This window comes from Ursus americanus, chromosome 25 (genome assembly GCF_024610735.1).
Source record: "Ursus americanus isolate L20-20 chromosome 25, mUrsAme1.1.p, whole genome shotgun sequence".
Taxonomy (NCBI): domain Eukaryota; kingdom Metazoa; phylum Chordata; class Mammalia; order Carnivora; family Ursidae; genus Ursus; species Ursus americanus.
Window position 1 is genome coordinate 8618966 of NC_142151.1, and position 18756 is coordinate 8637721.

General features: G+C 51.6%; 2 protein-coding genes across 6 annotated transcripts; both read right to left on the minus strand.

Moving 5' to 3' along the window:
• Positions 1-938: 938 nt before the first annotated feature.
• On the minus strand, positions 939-10105 carry ACRBP (acrosin binding protein). Its single transcript, XM_045781241.2, has 10 exons — positions 9239-10105; positions 8744-8962; positions 8494-8588; positions 7874-7991; positions 6746-7214; positions 6111-6243; positions 3376-3555; positions 3087-3254; positions 1868-1951; positions 939-1249 (listed from the first exon to the last, which is right to left on the minus strand). Exons 1-10 carry the CDS (start codon positions 9279-9281, stop codon positions 1127-1129), a joined length of 1632 nt encoding a protein of 543 aa, XP_045637197.2. The 5' UTR covers positions 9282-10105; the 3' UTR covers positions 939-1126.
• A 144-nt stretch (positions 10106-10249) lies between these two features.
• On the minus strand, positions 10250-17027 carry ING4 (inhibitor of growth family member 4). Of its 5 annotated transcripts, none has more exons than XM_045781295.2 (8): positions 16931-17027; positions 14151-14222; positions 12267-12433; positions 11983-12088; positions 11703-11805; positions 11315-11462; positions 11007-11068; positions 10250-10897 (listed from the first exon to the last, which is right to left on the minus strand). In XM_045781295.2, the coding sequence occupies exons 1-8, from the start codon at positions 16965-16967 to the stop codon at positions 10858-10860; spliced, it is 735 nt and encodes a 244-aa protein (XP_045637251.1). In that variant the 5' UTR covers positions 16968-17027; the 3' UTR covers positions 10250-10857. The 5 variants fall into 5 exon arrangements, with proteins under 5 accessions (XP_045637251.1, XP_045637250.1, XP_045637249.1 ...); XM_045781294.2 differs by having other exon boundaries at positions 11703-11808; XM_045781293.2 differs by having other exon boundaries at positions 11974-12088.
• Positions 17028-18756: the final 1729 nt, after the last annotated feature.

Below are 18756 nucleotides of genomic sequence, written 5' to 3' on the forward strand. Positions count from 1 at the left end.
TGGGCACCCTCTGGCTGAGCCCCTTACCTTCTGTAACAACAAGGCTGGGCATGCTGTCCATGCCCAAAGCACAAAAACAACTTAAAGTTTTTGAGTGTAGGTGAAAAAGGATATTGCGGTCAAATAAGTCTGAGAAACACTACCCTGAACAGGTTTCTCTATGACAGGGCTTCCCATGGTTTCTACCACGCCTTGGAAGATCGACCATGTGTTCATACTTGAAGCTGGGCACATGGGGTGCTTTATACTATTCTATTTTTGTGCATGTTTGAACTTTTCCATAGAAAACAAGTGGTTTTTTTTTTTTATGCTGTTAATCACCACACACCTATAGGAGGAGAGACTGTACAGTTTCCCAAACATATGTGTCCCTAGAACACATTTTGGGAGGTCCCAAGTTATTAAAGGCCAATGCTGGAGTCACAGCTCAGTGTATGTTGTCAAGATGTGACCACCTCCACGTTCGAATCATCTGGCTCATCACTGGATGTCGAATCAAGGCTTCCCGAGCTCCAGGTCCCAGCTATCTCCTCCCTTCCGATGACGTACAAGTTCTGCCCTGCTTCCTTGGGGTTATTCCCCCTGCCCCTGGGACATGATCTCAGACAGGCTCTGGCCTTTATCCTCCAGAGGGACAATCTTATACTCAACCGAGGTCATGGGCGTCAGAAATGAAGACCCGTGCCCTCATGGCCCACACAATCCCTAAGACCCCAGCCACGGCCTTCTTCCACCCCACTTGCTGATTCCTTAGGTCTTCTCCTGGCAGTTGGCTACTTCCCTGAGCACCATTCATGAGGTCCTTTCAGCTTCAGATGGATCCATAAATCCCAGGGGTTGGAGTGTTCATTCCCATGGGGCAGGATGGCAGTGCTGAGGATGGGGTCACAACCAAAGCAGGCCACGCAGGTTGAAAATAAACACTTTATGTAAAGACATCCTTTAAGGCGGGTGGAGTGCCCATCACGGACCTCTCTGGGACTGCTGCCCCAACCCACGGACAATGTGAGTAGGGGCCAGGTAAGAGACCCACAAGGGGCAGCCAGGAAGCAAACTGACAGATGGGGTCTAAAAGCAATGGAATGTGGAAAGGTCGGGCTGGGGTGGAGATAGGACAGACCCCAGCTCATCCGGCTTGTCCTAGAGTCAAGGTGCTAAATTCCTGGCTCCATCGAAGCACAAGGTCCTCACTTTTGGCCTGGCTCAAGACACTGTAAGTCTCGTTCTGCAGACATCTCATACGGGACACCTACACAGGGATCGGGGACACACACTCTGTGTCACAGAGCCCAGGAGGCAGAAGCACAGAGGTGGGGAAGTGGCATGAGTCCCACAAGAACCAGAGGCGAGCGGGGACCAGCACAGGGCAGTCGAAGGAAGGAGGAAACAGATGTGGGTTTTTAAGGCTGCAAGAGACACCAAGTAGCCCAATCTCTCCTTTAAGAAGCGAGGAGGCTGAGGATGGGGGAGGAAGTAACTTATTCCAGACTGCTTGGTGAGTAACAGCCAGAGGCAAGCCGAGACCTCAGCACCCAATGCCCAACCCAGCTAAGGATTCTTGCCGTGGTGCCCCGAAGGGACCCTCTCCTTTTATTTGCAGCACCCTTCCTGGACCGCCCGTCCCACCGCTGCCTGGGAGGGCCTCGCTTACTCCAAGACAGGAGGGAGTGGGTGAGAGGGCTCTGGTGGAGGCCTCAGCCCAGAGACGCAAGCAGGGAACTCTTCTCACCTCTGTCGCTCAGAGCAGAGCGAGGTGTGTGTGTGTGTGTGTGTGTGTGTGTGTGCGCGCGCGCTCAGAATAGACCCCCCCTGTGGTGGCCGATTGAGGGGCTGAGGGGAGAAGGAGGGGGCGGGGTGAGGGGCTCACCTTCCGGTCCCGGCTTCTCATCAGGCACTGTTGGCTTTTGAAGGCACAGTAGTTTGGATACTGTACATAGTCTGTGTCACAAATCTAAGCCAGGAGCCAGGAATGGGGAGGTGGGGAGACATCAGAAGTCTTCTAAGACACCAGTCCTCCAGAGAGAGCCCATAATGGCCGAACCAGGGCCAGGGCTGAAACCCTTGAGAACCAGACCTTCCACACCTGGGGTCCCCCTCTCTGAGGAATAGGCCTCTGTCCCCGCTGCCTTTCCTGCCCCCTGCCCCCCCCCCCCCGTCACAGTTCAGTGCTGAAAAGAAGCCAGGAGCCGGAGAATTGGGCAGAATTAGGCAAGCTGCCTATTGGGCGGCTTGCTGGGAAAGTAGCTGAGGAATAGGGAATGGGGAAGGGGCCCAATCGGGGTCCAATCTCAGGGAGCCTTCTAGTGATGGTTAAGTTAGGGAGAGGGTAGACGAATCTCTAAGGTATGACCCTGGGTGAGTCACTTCCCTCTGTGGATCTCGCCTCCCCATCTATACATCCAGGGGAGAAGGAGGGATGATCTCTGAGACCCTTTCTAGATCCAAAGTCTCCTCCAGGACCTCTCCTCAGGCCCGGGGATAAGAGCTGGACAGGGGCCCCTCATCTCAGCTACCAGCCCTTTCTTAAGCTGCCCCAGCTTTCTGGCCTTGATTTTTCCTGCTAAACAGTCAACAACTAGTAGCCCAACAGGGGAGGTCAGTCTGCGGAGAGCAGGAGCAAAGCTGATTCCACTGAGCAGGGAAGTGCAGGAACCATAGGGCAAGAAGCCCGCCAGACCGAAGCAGGGCAGTGGGGGATCACAGGTCCGTGACCTCTCGGTCATTGGTTGTAGGGGTGAGTCTAACTTTGGGCCAGTGTGGGAAGTGACTTAACCAAAGCCCCTCAGCAGGGACCCTGCAGAGCTGGGATCAGAATGTCTGTGTCCTGCCTCCCCCTCCCGAGCTCTCCCACCCCTCCGCCCCTCTGATTCCTACTCCTTTTACAAACACAATCCTGCTTTTTTATTTTTTGAGAGGGGGAGGGGTGGAAGGGTGTCTATTGCAAAGAGGCAGGAGGCTCAGTGAGGACTGGTTCCCCAGAAGCCAGAGGCCTAGCCCCCTTGCACATCCTAGGGCTCCTCAGAGCAAGTAACTGGAAGGAACAGGGACAACTGGGGTAGGGTGGAGCTTTGGGGAAAGGCTCTGACCTTGGTGGGGAAATCCCCATCCTGGAAGCTAAGGAATTCCGTCTGGAGCCAGCCGGACACTCGAATATCTTCACAGCCCTTGGTAGCCAGCCGGGCACACCAGAAGTCCATGCGGAGCCCGCCATACATATCCAGCCCGTAGAAGCGGCCTGATGTTGGGGTCCCTACCTGTGGCACAGGGGACAGGGGAGAGGTGCACACGCCTGTCCCCCTGCAGACCTCTCTTCTCGCTGCCCAGTCCTGCCTGGAGCCTCAGGCCTCCCCCACGGCAGGCTGCCCCGCTAAGTACCTGGGTACCGATGGACATGCTCTGGGCTATGAGCAAGGGGCTGATGAAGGGTGTTTTGTGCGAGCTGTCACACAGCTGTCGCTGCAGGACCGCCTCCGAGTGGCACTGTTCCAGCTTCAGGGAGCAGAAGTCACAGAGGGCACAGGTGGCTGTGTGTCGCCGCCCAAGGCTGTCACAGACCTGGGGCAGGAGTATGGTTGACAGGCTAAGGCTGAGACACTTTCAGCCCCGCAGAGCCGTCCCCGAAGAATGTCTTCGCATTAAGGCTCTTCCGAAGGCTTCTCTGGCTTTCCTCCCTGCCCCCTCCCCAAAGGCTCCTCCAGGACCTCTCCTCAGTGCTCTAACTCTTCACCCTCTTGGATGATGTGTCTACACCCAGGTAACCTTCACCTTTCCGAAGACAACACCCAAATCTTTATCATCTGTTCCAATCTCTTTCCTGAGCTCCAAATCCTCATTTCCAAGTACCTGACAGATGTCTACCACCAGGTGACCTACGATCATTCCTTTTTTTTTTTCCCAAAGATTTTATTTGAGAGAGAGAGAGAGAGAGAGAGAGTGAGAGAGCACACACAAGAAGTGGGGAGGGGCAGAGGGAGAAGCGAGAAGCAGATTCCCTGCTGAGCGGGGAGCCTGACGAAGGACTCGATCCCAGGACACTGGGATCATGACCTGAGCTGGAGGCAGACGCTTAACCGACTGAGCCACCCAGGAGCCCCCAATTTTTTTTTTTTTATATTTACAATCATTCCTTAGACTCTCTTTCTCTCCCTCTCTCTGCTACTGATAATACTAATATCTACAAAGTCAACACAGTGCCAGACGCCACAGCCACAGCCACAGACGCTCTCGCCTCAGTTAGCCTTCACCAGAGCCCTATCCTAGCCTAGGTACGAGAAACATCTCCATTTGACTGAGGAGGAAACGGGCTCAGTTGAGGTCAAGTAGTCTGTGCAGAACCACGTGTCTAATCGATGATGGAGCTCTGCCCAGCTAACTCCCAAACCCACACTCTACCTAAGAACCTAGGTCCCAAACCTCCAAGTTCTCGGAAGACATTCTTCAGAGCAGAGTTACCCATCTCCTAGCTGGGGTCTGTCTGCGCCCTGACTGGGCTTCCTCCGCATTCCCGGGCAGGGCTTGCTACCCAGCATGCGCAGTCCGTGCCATCCTCCCCCTCCACGCATGCGTGCGCACGTCCCGGAGCACGAATCTCTTACGTCACCTCATTTACCCCTCACACCGGCACGAAAGGCAGCAGCATCACGTCCCTGACTCAAAATCGTCATCGGGGTGGCTTTTCCTACCAAGTTCAGTACAAATGCTTCAGATTGCTGTTTGAGATTTTTCACCCTAGGACCCTTCCTTATCTCTCTGACTCGATCTTCTGCCACTCTGCTCCAGGTCAAATGGGCTCCGGATTGGTCCCCGAACCAAACCCTGATATCCCGGGAGCTCTCCACGACTCCTGAACTTCCTACACTCAAAAAACAAAACAAAACAAAACAAAACAAAACACCCCCACAAGTCTTAGGGGACGCCTGGGTGGCTCAGTCGGTTAAGCGTCTGCCTTGGGCTCAGGTCATGATCTTGGGGTGCTGGGATTAAGCCCCGCATTGGGCTTCCTGCTCAGCGGGGAGCCTGTCTCTCCTCCTTCTGCCCTTCTCTGTCCCCCCCTCCCCCCCCTCATGCTCTCTCTCTCTCAATAAATAAAATCCTTAACAAATAAGTCTCTCTCCAACACCTACGGCACAGCTCTTTTATAATGCTACTGAATCTCTTATGGCTCTCAGACCCCTTAAGGGCGGGAACAGTATGTTCATTTTAGGTGCCCTACTATCCCCTCTAGCAGGAACCTCTACCAAGCCCCTTCTTTTGCCTGCTTAACTTCTTTCATTTTCAGGTCTCTGTTCTAAACATCGGTTCCTCTAAGAATTCTCTGATCCTCCCAAACATGGACCATGGGGTCCTCCATCTGTTGCCTCTGGACTATGTACTTATCCATGGCTGCGTTTATCCATCACACTGTTCTGCCTGCTTCCTCCTCTGTCTCTCCCACTAGACTCTGAGAAGATTGGATCTATTTTACTCGTCACCAACATCTCAAGTACCTAGTACGGCGCTGGTACACTGTACTGAAAAACCAATTATTTAACTTGCTCGATGGCCATCCTCTGGGCCTGCCACTATACCCTGTAGAACAAACAGATGAATGGAGGGCATGCTGACTCTTAACAAATGTTTGCTAACTTCTCTTATTTGAAAACCTACGGGATATCTTCCTGGGAATAGGACTCACTGGGTGCTGAGGGCACATCGAGACTGGGATCTCTCTACAGAGCCTTGGAAGGGGTTCTATGATCCCTCTGGAATGGAGAGCTGCACCCAAGGCAAAGCCAAGTATTAAAGATGGTGGAGTAGCTCAGGAGATAACTCAAGCTTAACATGAAGAATGAACTCGGGACTGGAGTAGCTCAGGAAATAACTCAAGCTTAACATGAAGAATGAACTCGGGACTGGAATGGATTCCAGACCAGGTCTTGGGCCTTCTTCCTTTAAGGTGAGCTGGAGATGTCCTCCCAAAGAAGGGATTCTCACTCAGAGAGAATCTCTCCAAGGATGCCTTATGCCTTCCGTATCCCTGCTTTCCCCCCACACTCTCAAGGCCCAGTATAGTGCCGGGCCCAGAGGACGGCCAACGAGCACGTATCCGTTACACAGCATTGCAGGCATACCGGCTTCCCGAAACCAAGGATCTCCTCCTCTATGTACTGCCAGGCCCTGGCTGTGGGGGTTATGGTGCAGGTGTTCTCCACAATCGAGTAGCACAGCACCAGCAAGGCCTCTACGTGGGGCATCTGCAGGAGGCTGCAAGAAGACGGCACTGGCTGGTGGGGATGGGCCGGAGGGCTGGGGCAGAAAGCCACGTCCACTCTTTCCCCTCCCCTCGGTGTCTGGTCTTGGTCACACACATTCAGCATGCTCATGGGGCTTCAGAGGCCTCCAGACCAACTGCCTCCTTTTACAAATGAGGAACTGAGGTCCAGAAAGGGGAAGTAATCTTCCCCAAAGCTGCAATGCTAATCAGAGGCAGAGACGAGACCAGAACCCAAGCCCAGTAGGTCCAGGTCCAGGGCCCACACCGACCCATCACACAGAGAACGGGGGTCTAGGGCAGGGCTTAAGCCAGCGATGGCAAGAGAACAGGTGAGGCAGACAGTTGCTAGGCGCGCCTCTAGTCCAAGCAGGTCTGAGTGGGTCTTGGAAGCTGAAGCTGGGAAAGGGAGCTTCTTCTTCCCAAAAAAGGCAGCAGCGGGGATAGGGCTGGTGGTGGCGCGGGGGTTGGGGGGGCGGTCAGAACTGCCTGTACCTGTCACGGGTTGGCTTTTTCCAGACGGGTTCTTCGTCATACAGATCATTCATTTCATCCATTTCCTGGGCTGATCGAATGAGCTCCTGGATGTTCTCCATCATCATAGGAGTGGACTCCACTTCTCGTACCCGGGGAGTGAAGGAGAAAGGGTTGGAAGACACAAACTCAGACTGGAACTTGAGCTCTGGGTCTGTCTGCAGCCCAGCCATGGACTCCAGTCCCTCCTCTGCCCCCTGTCCTTCCTCTTGCTTTCCCTCCTCCTCCAGCTCTTCCTCCTGCTCTTCTTGCTCCTGCCCTTCCTCCTGTTTATGTTCCTGCCCTTGCTCCTGCTTGCGCTCCTGCCCTTGCTCCTGCTTGCGCTCCTGCCCTTGCTCCTGCCCCCCCAGGGACAGGGAGGATTGTAGCAGCTCCTCCACGTTGTTGTTCAGCCTCTCGGGCCAGGGCTGGAAGGCCTGTCGTTCTGTGGCTGCAGAAGGGTTTGGGAAGGACCGAGAAAGAAAATGGAAAGGAACAGTCAGGCTTCTGGCCCCTGAGGGTCTTTGTTACAGAGGGACACACACAGCAACGCAAAGGCACGGGAAAGCAGCCTAAATGACACTTCATTCACACAGTCGAGTGTAAAACACACAGGGAAGAATACGAATACGAAAGTAAAAGAAAAATTGCCATGGAAATTACAGCAATTGTGGTTCCCCTTTCCACCCCCTTACACGTGCTCCTCTTCCCTAACTCCCACCTCAAATCCCACCTTTTGTCCCTCTCACTTAGGGAACACCAAAGATGCTGTATAGCTAGCAACGAATCCTTTATCTAGTGAGGATGGTCGCTTATGAAAGTCCCAGAGGACTTCCAGACGCAGGAATGTTGGGGGGAGCTGGGAAAAGTGAATTTGTCCTAGAATTGTACGCAATGTAAGAAGATACTCTGGGATGGGACAACCCCACCTTGTGTTCACAAAAAGGCGTCTCCAGCCTTATGTAACTATTGGGTGTGCTGCCAGGCCCCCTTCCCCCCAGCCCTGCTCAACATGCTTCCCCATTCCCTACCACCGATGCCTTAACTCCTGGGCTCTGGGATTTGTGGAAGGGCTTGCAGGTAGCCTCCCAGGTATGGGGAGGGTCTCACCTGTGACGTGAGATGAGAGGGGGGAGGTCATCGTGGTGGGAGGGACATCAGAGGAAGCGTCAATCTCCTTGAGAGTGTTAGGTGAGAGGATTGAGACTGGCTGGGAGCACCGGACCCTCTGCAAGAAGAGAAGGACAGTGGGCATGCCTTTCCCATAGGGCAGACTTCTGCTCCAGCGTCCAGCTCAGTCCTTTTCCAGCATGTCTCCTCTCTCACAGCTGCTGGGCAGGGATGAAGGGATATGGTCCCTGGTGGAACCCTCTAGACCTGAGAAAGGGTTCCCCTATGAGATAAGACTCCATGTCTGGGCCACACCTCTGCCTTCACTCTTGTGTTTGACTTGAATGAAATCACTCAAGTGTTAGAAGAAAGGGGATGGCTTGTCCCTTTGCCTCTTCCCTTCCCTCTTCCCTACTTTCCTCGCAGGAACAAGATTGTTCCGACAGTCTGAAAGCCCAAGGTGAGACTGTACTCATGCATCATCTGAGTAAAGGACTGGCAAAGTGGCAGGGAGGGAGGCGCTTAGGATGGCCCTCCTGGAGCTCTTCCTCAACGCCTCACCTGCCCCCCCTCCCCCGTGGTCCTAGGACACCAGATCCAACCTTTGTCCCGAGCTTCACCTTGGCGTAGTAGACGTGGTTGGAGCAGCGATACTGAGTAAATTGGCAGAAGGACTCAAACCAGGAGGCATAAGGGAGGTCGGAACAGACAGCGCCTGAGAGTGGACAGGGGTGGAGAAAGTGAACACACACAGGGGAAACTCCCTCCCCAAGGCTGGGGGGCGGTGGGCTCCTTGGGTCTGCAGAGTGGAGAATATGGCCTCAGGGTAAGGAGCAGGCCCTACCCCTGCCCCACTAGTGTGGCTCTCACCGTCGGGCACCAAGCCGTGATTTTCGTATTGGTCCAGCTGGACGAGGGTGGGGTTCCGGCAGCCGTGCGTTGCACGGAGACGGCAGGTAGTCTCTGCTTTCCAGGTTGGGGTCAGCAGTGCGAAGAAGCGTTCATATTCGGTGGGAGAGAGAGGGCTGCCTGGAGTGGAGGCCGAAATTGAATCCTGGGCTGGGGTGGGTGTCAAAAGCAGGAGCAGCACTGCGGGGCGGGGAAACAGACGGATAGATGCACGGAACTCCAAAACCCGCTTGGGGCCCTGGACAGACAGACTGGCAAACGGGCCTGTGGAAATCAGCAACTGGGGGATGTCTGACCGGCGATCCCAGCCGATCAGGGTGAGGAGATTCCAGGGGCAGAGGCTAAGGTCTGACCACCCCGAGAAAGCGTTTCAAAACCTTATAGCAAGGGCTCTTGGGAGGTGGAGGACCAAACCCCGGGAGAAAGAGACTGCTCGAGTAGGCGGGAACCTCTCACCCTCGAGGAGTGAGAGAAGGAAGCCGGCGGCTAGCTTCCTCATGGCCCCAGTCGATCCGCCCGCGTTTCCCCGGACCAAAGCGGCCTCTAACGGGCCAAGCCAGAGAGAGCTGGCGGGCGCGGGCTCGCCGACGGGGGAGTAGAAGGTGCGGCCCCGACGTCACAAAGGGCCGGGGGCGGGGCCGCGGAAACTGACGCGCGCTCCGGGGCTCACCGCGCCGCCCGGGGCTAAGGGTCCTCACGTGTGTCACAGTGCACCTCCGGAGGATAATGACGGCAAAAGCCATCACTGACCCAGTACCTTCGACGGAGTAGGCGCTGTGTTGTTCTTTATATGTATTACCTTATTTCATTCCCGAGGTAATCCCAGAAAGTGGGTACTATTATCCCTGTATTACAGATGACAAAACCGGGGTTTGGACAACCAATGTGCCCAAGAGGTGGTGAGGCTTAGATGGGAACATAGGCAGGGTTGTGGGGCAGGCGGGGATGGAGTGTACAGAGCACAGTCAGGGGCGCCCTGGGTAGGAACCAGAGGGAGCCTCCAGGTAAGAAAATGAGCCAAAAGGGGAAACACGCAGGGTTCAGGTGAGGAGGTGCTCAGGTGTAAGGTTGGTTCAGTCTAAGTAAGTGGTTTCCAAGTGGGAGGTGAGCAAGACAACCGTCGACATAGGCGAAAATGTTTTTCCATTTTGTGTTTAAAATAAGAAATCAAGCTAATAGTATTATAGTGCATGCATAAAACACAAATACACGTTTATTGGAAATAAGTGAAAGATGTTTTATGGAGAAAAGATGCACAATTTGAAGAGGTTGGGAAAGCCCCCGTCTGAGGCCCCCACCCCCATCGGCTCGTCCTTCCCAGGTTGAGAGCTGTGGACTCTGGGCGGGAGGTGCGGCTCCCGCTGCCCCGTCTTGTTCTACCCCTCCCGCCTCTAATCCAACCCAGAGGAGGCAAACGAAATGTTTAGCACAGGTAGTAAAATACGGTCTCTACAATAAACACAGCAGGCCGACATGGACAGCTTTTATTCACCTACTCAAACTCCTTTACACGTGAGTGATGTGCATTCCACCTCGCCCCCTCCCACTCACAAGGCCAGGATGAATTCTCTTGGCACAGAGGAAGGGGTGCCCCTTCAACTAAGGCCACGGCCCAGATGCTCCGGGGGAGCCCCTACCATGGAAAAAGCAGGAAGAGAACAAAGAGAGTTTATCACACCAGAGCCCCCCCACAGGGGGAGGGACTCAGGAGGGCTGGGGAGTGCCCCCATGCTACTGCCCCAGTCCTTAAATACAAAGCAAGGGGAGTGAAGAGGACCATCCCTTGGAAATACAGCACCAACCTCAGCACGGAGGCAAAAGGACAGTGGGCAAGACCACTTTCCTCTGAGGGGGGCAGGCTGAATGAGAGCACAGACAGTCAGCAGCTGCGGCACCCCTCCCTACCAGGGTTTGGATGCAGCCTCAGCACCAGGAGTGGGGAGAGGGGAGGAGAAGGGATGACTACACTGCGCCATCCACTCTCCCTGAGCCCCGGGCCCCAGCACAGGCTTTCCTCTCCCCACTAGCCCAGGTCCAGGGATGTGGAAGAAACCGTGGGAATCCAAGGCCCCTATCTATTTCTTCTTGCGTTCCTGGGAGCAGCGTGGGCAGAACCTAGAGAGGAACGTGATAGAGAGGCGGAGGGAGAAAGTGAGTGAGAGGGAGTGCCCTCCTCCACGCAGCTGACGGGCAGCCCGGCGCCTGCCGCAACTCTCTCACTCACCACTTCCCCCGAGGCTTGGTCGTCAGCCCCACACAGGCAAAGTGGAACCACTCGATGGAACACTGAAAAGGAGGAAGATGGAAGAAGCAGAAGTCAGGGGCCCGGGTGGGGGAGAGGAAAGAAAAGAAGTTTCCTCAGAAGTGTTCCCGTATTCCGTCCCTTTGGAGAAATCTTGGAGGTCCCAAGGCCAACCAACTCCACCGTCCTCTTATTCTGGAGTCCCACTATTCAACCGTTTCTTCCCCTCTTGTACCCGCTCCCTCGTGGCCCCCAGAACCCCATCTGGAGGCAAAATGGTGGGTTCTCACATCAGGGTTGTCACAGCCAATCATCTCTCCATAGGAGACCTGGTGACAAAGGCAATAGGTGGGTTCGTTGGGATCCACAGGCATATCCAGCACATCAGAGGGGTGGACACTGCCAAAGGCCACTGAGGGCATCCCATACTCAGGACTTCTGCATGCCAAGAGGGAGAGAACGTGTCATCTGCAGAAAGGGAAGCTACAGAGGTGGCAGAAAGACATCCCGGTGGGCAAGTGATTTGTGGCGTGTCTTCTCTATCCAGCAAATACCACAGCGATAAGGAGAAGTTACTGGCACAGAAGACGGAGAGAGTGGCAAGGGGCAGCGTGGGGTGGGAGTGCGGGGCAGGAGACAAAAATGCGCCACGTGACAAAGTGCCCCTTGTACACTCACGTGCGCACAAGTTTCAACTTCTTTTGGGCTTTGGGGGCTTCTTCATCTGAGTTTTTCCCTTTGGAACGAGCACGGGCAGCTTTCTTCTCCTTCTGAGTCCGGCCTTCTAGGAAAGAGGGGGAAAGCCAGAAGGCAGGGAGACAGAAAGATGGGTTAAGTCTTCCTGCTTCCCCCTCCTTCCAAGCTGGTGCCCCTCCCTCGTAGCTGAAGTGTGGCTGCTTCTCCCTCTTGGTGTCCTCACCCACCTCTCAGGCCCCACCCCCCTCCTCACTCTTTTTGCCTTTGCTGGAAGAGCTGTCATAGTCACTGGACTCAATCTGCTTCTCCTTCAAATCAGCCTCGAAGCGGGCCAGGTCTGTGTCCAGTCGCCGGATGTGTTTGTCCACCTAGGTGCAAGGAAGGAAAGAGAGAGCTACAAGGCTGGTTCTGGCAAAAGAAAATAAGGCTAAGGCACATTCTATGCATCTCCCAGACCCAAAACAGACCCCGACACAGCTGAAGGAGGGGTCTAGGACCCCAAGGATTAGATGGGAGGTAGGTGGGGAGCCATGAACAGGGCCATACCATCTCATAGGTCTGCATGGCAAGCTGCACCTTGTCGTCACCAAATTCCTTGCACTTGCCATAGGCTTCCTGGATCTGTTTGAGAAGGGCCAATTTTTCCTCGGAGCTCAGGCTGCGGGCGCTACTCATATACTCAGTGGCCAACTTGTCAATTTCAGCCTTCAGGTCTACAACAGAGACAGAGGCCTGGTCACAAAGGCCCCTGAGCGGCTAGGTGAAACACACTTCTTCCTCTTGTTTCTTGGACCTTTTCCATGGACCATCATCATAACCTTCGAACTAAAATCCCCTGAAAGTTCATAGGTACTGTGCCATTCACTCAAGTAATGCAACATACTGACAGTATTTTGTTTTAAAGGTGTCTCCAGGTGCTGAAAACATTGCTATCATAGCTGGAACTGAAGTTAGTGAAAAATAAGGAGGGAGCCTTTGCATACCGCACTAATACGAAAGATACTTCTGTTGGTGTCTGAAGATGCTTCTTTGCAGGGCTTGCTGCTTCTTGAACCATGAATCTTGTCTCACAGGCTTCCTGATTTCTTGTCTCAAAAACATTCCACACCAGCTCTGAGTGCTGCGAAGCCGGCTGGGTCATCTGCTGGCGCCTTCCAGGTCTGTACATCTGTGACTCATCGTTTAAAACTAGGCCCTAGTTCATTTATGTAACAGTTCTTCTACCCTACTTTGCTCATCGTCTGCAACCTGCTCAGATTTCCCGTCACTTTTTCTCTGTTTGTTCATCTTACACACTGCTCCGAACATTTTAATATTGGAAGGCTGGCGATGTCCCCAGACACTGAGACTGTAGATGCCTACTGCCTACTACTTGGTAGGACTCATAAAAAGTGTCGATGAAGAGAGACAAAAGAGTCACTGTAACATGGTGCAGCGACAGACAACCGGAAGGACCTGTGTACACACTATGCTTGTGCCCCATTTCATGGGAGGCCTTGGGAGGAAGCTGAAAATGCATGTGGTTTGATAATCTCCCGACCGGTCTTTCTGTGCATGAACTCAAGAGTAGGGACTGTGATACAAGGGAAGCAAGCATTCGGCAGGCAGTTCTTGGGGCGGGGAGTAGGGGGTCTACATCCAGAATTTTACATGATGTTCACTTTTTCATGAGTAAACTTACCCAGAGTAACTGAAACCACAGCTTAGGTATTCTAACACCAGCTTGTCACATCCTTGAGCATGGCTACATAAGGATGGAAGGGAAGACCTACATATCCTTCGGCAGGTATGGGGCATGGCTCCAAAAGACGACATCTTTGCCCTTGAAGAGACCAATCTGACCACTGTAGTGTAGCCTCAGGCTCCAAGTGCATGCCTCAGTGCAGCCAGATTTGTTCAACATCCAAGGAAGGCCACAGATGGTATCTAGTGCTTCTGGAAGGTTGAAGAATACAGTGTAGAGATTCTGTTGTTAATTGCTGCTTTTCCTTCTTTTTTCTCTTTTTCTCTCTCTTTCTTTTTAAGAACTTCTCTACCAACATGACTTGCGGTCTATGGCCACATCGAATTCCGTGATAGGAACATTAACGATCCAGCAGAGTAGAAATATCCTAGTCTTCCTACAGATATATGGAATACAGAAAACAGAAACGATTCTGGAGTTGACTTCTTTTTTAATTCTTCTTGCAGATATAAAGAACAGAGCATCTTTGAATTCTTGAGGCATTGTCGCAATACTCTATAATGGAAAAGCCGATCTAGAAACGCAGGTCTTCACTGCTCTCCTTTTGAGAATTACAAGAGAGTAAAAAAGAGAGAGAAGCCACAGTTCTCCAGATCAGACCAGAGGATATGGTAACACCAGACAGAAAAAAAAAGAAATGATCATACACACTCATGATACACACAAACTCCTTACTCTGTACGTACCCTCTGTTCTTTGGTCCAGGTCCCTCATGAGCTGAAAGTTTCTCTGCAGTTCGAAGGGGAGGTTTTCGATACCTAGGGAGAAGAAGAAAAACTGAGAATCACTGCACTTCATAGGCCTTATAGCTGCGTTTAAAGTACAGATCCAAAAGGGGATTCAATTTCCCCTCCTTGGAACAGCTGGTTTTATCCGGAACAGCACTCATCATTCCTTTATCAGTGGAGGCTGTGTCTGCACCTCTCCACAACTAACTTTGCCATCTCGTCCCAGCTTTCCCACCATTTGCCCCTTCAGTGACCTTACTCTATCAATCAGCCCCTCCTTTTCCTTGATTCCCTCCACGCTCCTTGCCCTCAATCCAAATACCCACCTGGTATCCTCCACTCATCACACACACACAGACTCTTCCACTCTACTCTCTGTATCATAGTCAGAATATTCTCTCTAAAAATACAAATCTCATCAAGTCACCCTCCTGGTCAAGCCACCCTTCTGGTAACTTCCTACCACACAATTCCTATTATTTTGTACTTTCTGGCCCATGCTCGCCTTACTTCAGCCTTGATTCAGGTCAGTCCCCCTTTATGCTCTGCCTGCTCTGATCAGACTGGCCTTCTCTGAGTGCCCCCAACTTGCCAGGGCTCGTCCTCTACCCAGCTTTCCACATGCTGCTTTCTCTGTCCGGAATGACTGTCACCTCCACCATACCTTTTGGCCTACTAAATTCCTGTTCATTCTTCAAAGTTCAGCTCAACTCTGACTTCTCCAGATTCCAAGTGCCCTGGATGATGCTGTCAAGTTAGTCTAGCTCTACCCTTTTGGGAACTTATCAACTGCAATTGAATCAATTGTGTAACCACAGTTATTTGGTATCTATCTCCCTAGCCCTCCAGAAGCACTGGACATGTCTGTCGTCTCGCTTATTTTATTGTGACCTGCATAGAGAGGGTCTTCAATAAATACTTGAATAAATGCACATATAACTTAAGTCTCTCCATAAAAGAAAAATCTCTTCCCATGACTCCATTTCAAACTTTTAAAATACCTCTACTTCTTTAACCTATAACATCAGGTCTGCCACCACCAGTTTATACTGAGATTACTTTAAGTCACCAATGACTTACCAAAACAAATGATCTGTTATTAGTCCTATCTTAAAAAATATGTCTGCAGCAGTTGGCACCATCTTCTTTCCTTCAGTAACTTTCTTCCTCTTAGGATTCCAAATCTCATCATATACTTTCTGATAATTCCAACACTGATGTTTCCTTAGCCTGTCCCTTAAATGTTAATGTTTTCTTGAGATTATACTGAAATCCTCTCATTTTCCCACTTTACTTGTATTCCCTGAATGATCTCAGTCTCATTCACTCTCATACAATTACCATGCCTATGCGTAAGCTTAAACTGAATTAGGTATATTGCTGTTACTCCTGATTCCCTGTCTTGCTGATGGTGTCATATCCACCTCACTTCCCAAGCAGGAAATCAAGGCGTCACCTTAGATTCTTCCTTCTCTCTCAACTACCCAGTCATTCAATCAGTGCTGTCCTTTTAGCTCCTAAAGACTTCTGTCACTCTCTGAGACCTGGACTTATCGTACACCAGTTGTTTTCCTTTATTAAAACCTATTTTTAAAGTCTGTTGGTTCTTCGCTATCTCAAGTGCAAGCCTCTTAGCCTGACTTAAAAGACCTTGCACGATCTAGCCCCAGCCTTTCTCCAGCCTCCCTTCCCAATCTTCGACCTTTGCGTCCTATATATCAAGCACCCTGACTTCACTTTTCCTTGACGTGCCACAAACCCACCATAATACCTTTGCTGATGCCTTCCCCAACCAGAAATTTCCCTTCTTTCTCCACACTGCCAAATAAGCAGTCGGTCTTCAAAACTCCTCAAATATCACATCCTCTGGTAAAGCTTTACCCACATCCCCAGGGAATCAGCCCGTCTTTCTCCAGTGCTGCCAACTGTCCTTTTAATGTATTTCTATTACTTCACTTGTCACAGTTTTATCATTACTTATCAGCAGAATCTGTTTCCTCCTAGACTATGAGCACTTGAGGGCAGGGTCTGTGTCTTTTTCGTTCGGGTATCTCCGCAGTACCTGCCATTATGTCTGACCCAGAGCAGGGCCTCGATAAATGAATGGATGAATGGATGACTCCCAACACTAAGACAAATGTAAGCGCAGAAGAGTGACAGGCTTTGTGAAGGGGTGGCTTACACAAATGGCATAAACGTAACACCAGATTTCCATTTGATAGGAATTGGAGCTTTACTCCAAGAAGAGAAGCGTTCCAGTTTACCATCTGACAGTGGTCACTCACAACCCCCGAAACCCGTGAGAAACCGCTTCTGAGAAAGAACTGAGCGGAGAAGCTGCGAGCAGGCTTTGTCGCCGCTCCGAATGGCAGTGAGTGATACACTAAAACGACCGATCCTGAACGACTGGGGGGCGGGAGGGGGGGTAGGAATATCCTGAGGCTGGAGAACCTGGAGATGGGCTCGGCAAATACCTTCCCAGCTCTGCTCATTAGCCCATTCAAGAGACATCCCCTCAGCCCTACCGCGCAGCCCCTCCCCCGTCTACACCCAAAAGCCAGGCCTCGAACCTGCTGCCCCGCCCCCTCTTTCTTCACACCCTCCAATATTTTCTCTCACGGAACCCCTCCACGATTGTGACTTTCTGACCACCGGGACTTCGGGGCCGTACAGCTCCTCAGCCCTGATCCCCCCCGCCACTCTATGACCCCTGACCCCCTCCTCCAGCCTGCTCTTACTGTCCAGATAATGTTCCAAATACATCCCCGCAGCCATCTTGAAGCAAAACAAAGCAACTTCCGATCCGCCCCGGAAGTGACTGAAAAGCAACAGGCGCTGAAGCTATTATCCTTGGGTTGGAGCCTTTCCGCCCTTAAAAGGAGAGCTTCCGCCCTCAGTAAATTATTCGCGGGCACACATCCGCCCGACGTTGAGACTTTCCCTTTTGCGTAGGTAGCCGGAGCGGCCGGTCCCTAGGTGCCTTGAGGTGGCTTTAGCCCGCTTCCGCCCTCACTGAGACCCCGATAAGCGACCGAGGCAGGCATGACGTCACGGAGGGTCGCCATTTTGCATTCCCTATCAAACTTTTTTTTTTTTTTCCCCTCCAAAACCAGGATGTGCGGTAATGAGGGGCAACCGCCGCCCCTTGTCTCTTTAGGATTGTATTCCATAAATATACCTTTTCAGCGACTGGGGACTCTTTGCTCCTTTTTGCAGGATATGAATCTAGTGACCACCGCAGGTCCTGGCTGAATCAAGACTCTTCAAGGTAGCTAGTTTCTTAACGAAGTTGGGGAGGCGTAGCTGGTGTTGCGAGAGTTAAACCCTCCGCATTTCTTTTCAATCGCACGAACATCAGCTACCCAGGATTATTTTTTAACATGGAAAAATTATTTATAAACTCTACTTATAAATACAAAGACTTACACAATAAAGCTGTAATTCTCCACACCTCTTGCCAGGGTTCCTGTCCTTTCACACTCGAATACATTCTCACGTATAAAATGACATAGTACTTCTGGCCTTGCCCCTTGTTTTTGTCTCTCCCCTCCCCCTTTTTGTTTTCCAGTTTATATATGGTGTTAACTAGCACCAGGATTCTGAAAGGATTGGAGCTCAGAGCTCTGTCACAACTGGGTCAGCTGTCATCCTAGTCAGCTACAGTACAATGAGAAGGACTCTACAGCAGGATGGAAACCAATCAAGTGCATGACAGGCTGCCACAACACTAGGGAAACAACTTGAAGCCCATAATAGTGGTGTTAGTACCATAGAGTTTTGGAGACTGTTGTCCCCCCCCTAACTCGCACATTCGTGATGATTATCAATGCCACGGGATAGCGTTTTAATGGAAGATTTTCAGTCACTTAATTTAGATCAAATATATTAAGAAGGGTAAGATGAAACCTCAGGTTTACTACTGAGCAAGTGGAGAGATAAAGCAGTTGGATCTTGAAGACTTCACTTGAAGTGTCATGCCCCTGGATAAGCAATTGAATTTCTGTGCTTATGTCCTTCTCCATAAAATGAGACTAGTAGTACCTACCTCATAGAGTTCTTGCTATGATTGAGTGTAAGTGAATCCTTAAAAAGAGTAGATTCTGGTTCTAATACCTGTACTGAAGATAGGGCGGTCAGGGCGTTTACAGCAATTGGCGAGAGCAGGGGAAAAAAAGTATTCAGGAAGCTAACAGACACTGACATTTCATCATAGATGATACATTCATTAGTGTCACGCCGCAGACTGAGAGGTCTTGGATGCCCACCCAAGAGACCGGCTGAGCCCAAAACTTAAGTGGGCATTGTTTCACGGACTATTCACATTCCTCTAGGTCATGAGCGCGGCTGCGCAGCAGTACACAAAGGATAGTCATGTTATTCAATGCTGGAGGTTTGTCACGACGTTTTCAGTGCCTAAAGGTTTTTAATTCTCAAAAAGGAACCTCGGAGGCAATCTAGTCCGATCCTTTCTTTTAATAGCTGAAGAAGCCTCCCGGTGAACACCAGTTGGTGGTAGAGCCAGGACTGAAGTCCAGGTTTCCTGACCACATTCTACTTTACAAGC

What these genes read in the sequence shown, in the direction of transcription:
- ACRBP (XM_045781241.2), bottom strand. Translation starts at nt 9,281, where the DNA reads ATGAGGAAGCTAGCCGCCGGCTTCCTTCTCTCACTCCTCGAGG. An exon ending in TCACGGCTTGGTGCCCGACG is followed by an intron (nt 8,589 to 8,743) that starts GTGAGAGCCACA and finishes GTCCACTCTCAG; the next exon opens with GCGCTGTCTGTTCCGACCTC. An exon ending in TGAGAAGCCGGGACCGGAAG is followed by an intron (nt 1,250 to 1,867) that starts GTGAGCCCCTCA and finishes ATCCCTGTGTAG; the next exon opens with GTGTCCCGTATGAGATGTCT.
- ING4 (XM_045781292.2), bottom strand. Translation starts at nt 16,967, where the DNA reads ATGGCTGCGGGGATGTATTTGGAACATTATCTGGACA. An exon ending in TTTGGAACATTATCTGGACA is followed by an intron (nt 14,223 to 16,930) that starts GTAAGAGCAGGC and finishes TCTTCTCCCTAG; the next exon opens with GTATCGAAAACCTCCCCTTC. An exon ending in CCATGCAGACCTATGAGATG is followed by an intron (nt 12,089 to 12,266) that starts GTATGGCCCTGT and finishes CCTTGCACCTAG; the next exon opens with GTGGACAAACACATCCGGCG.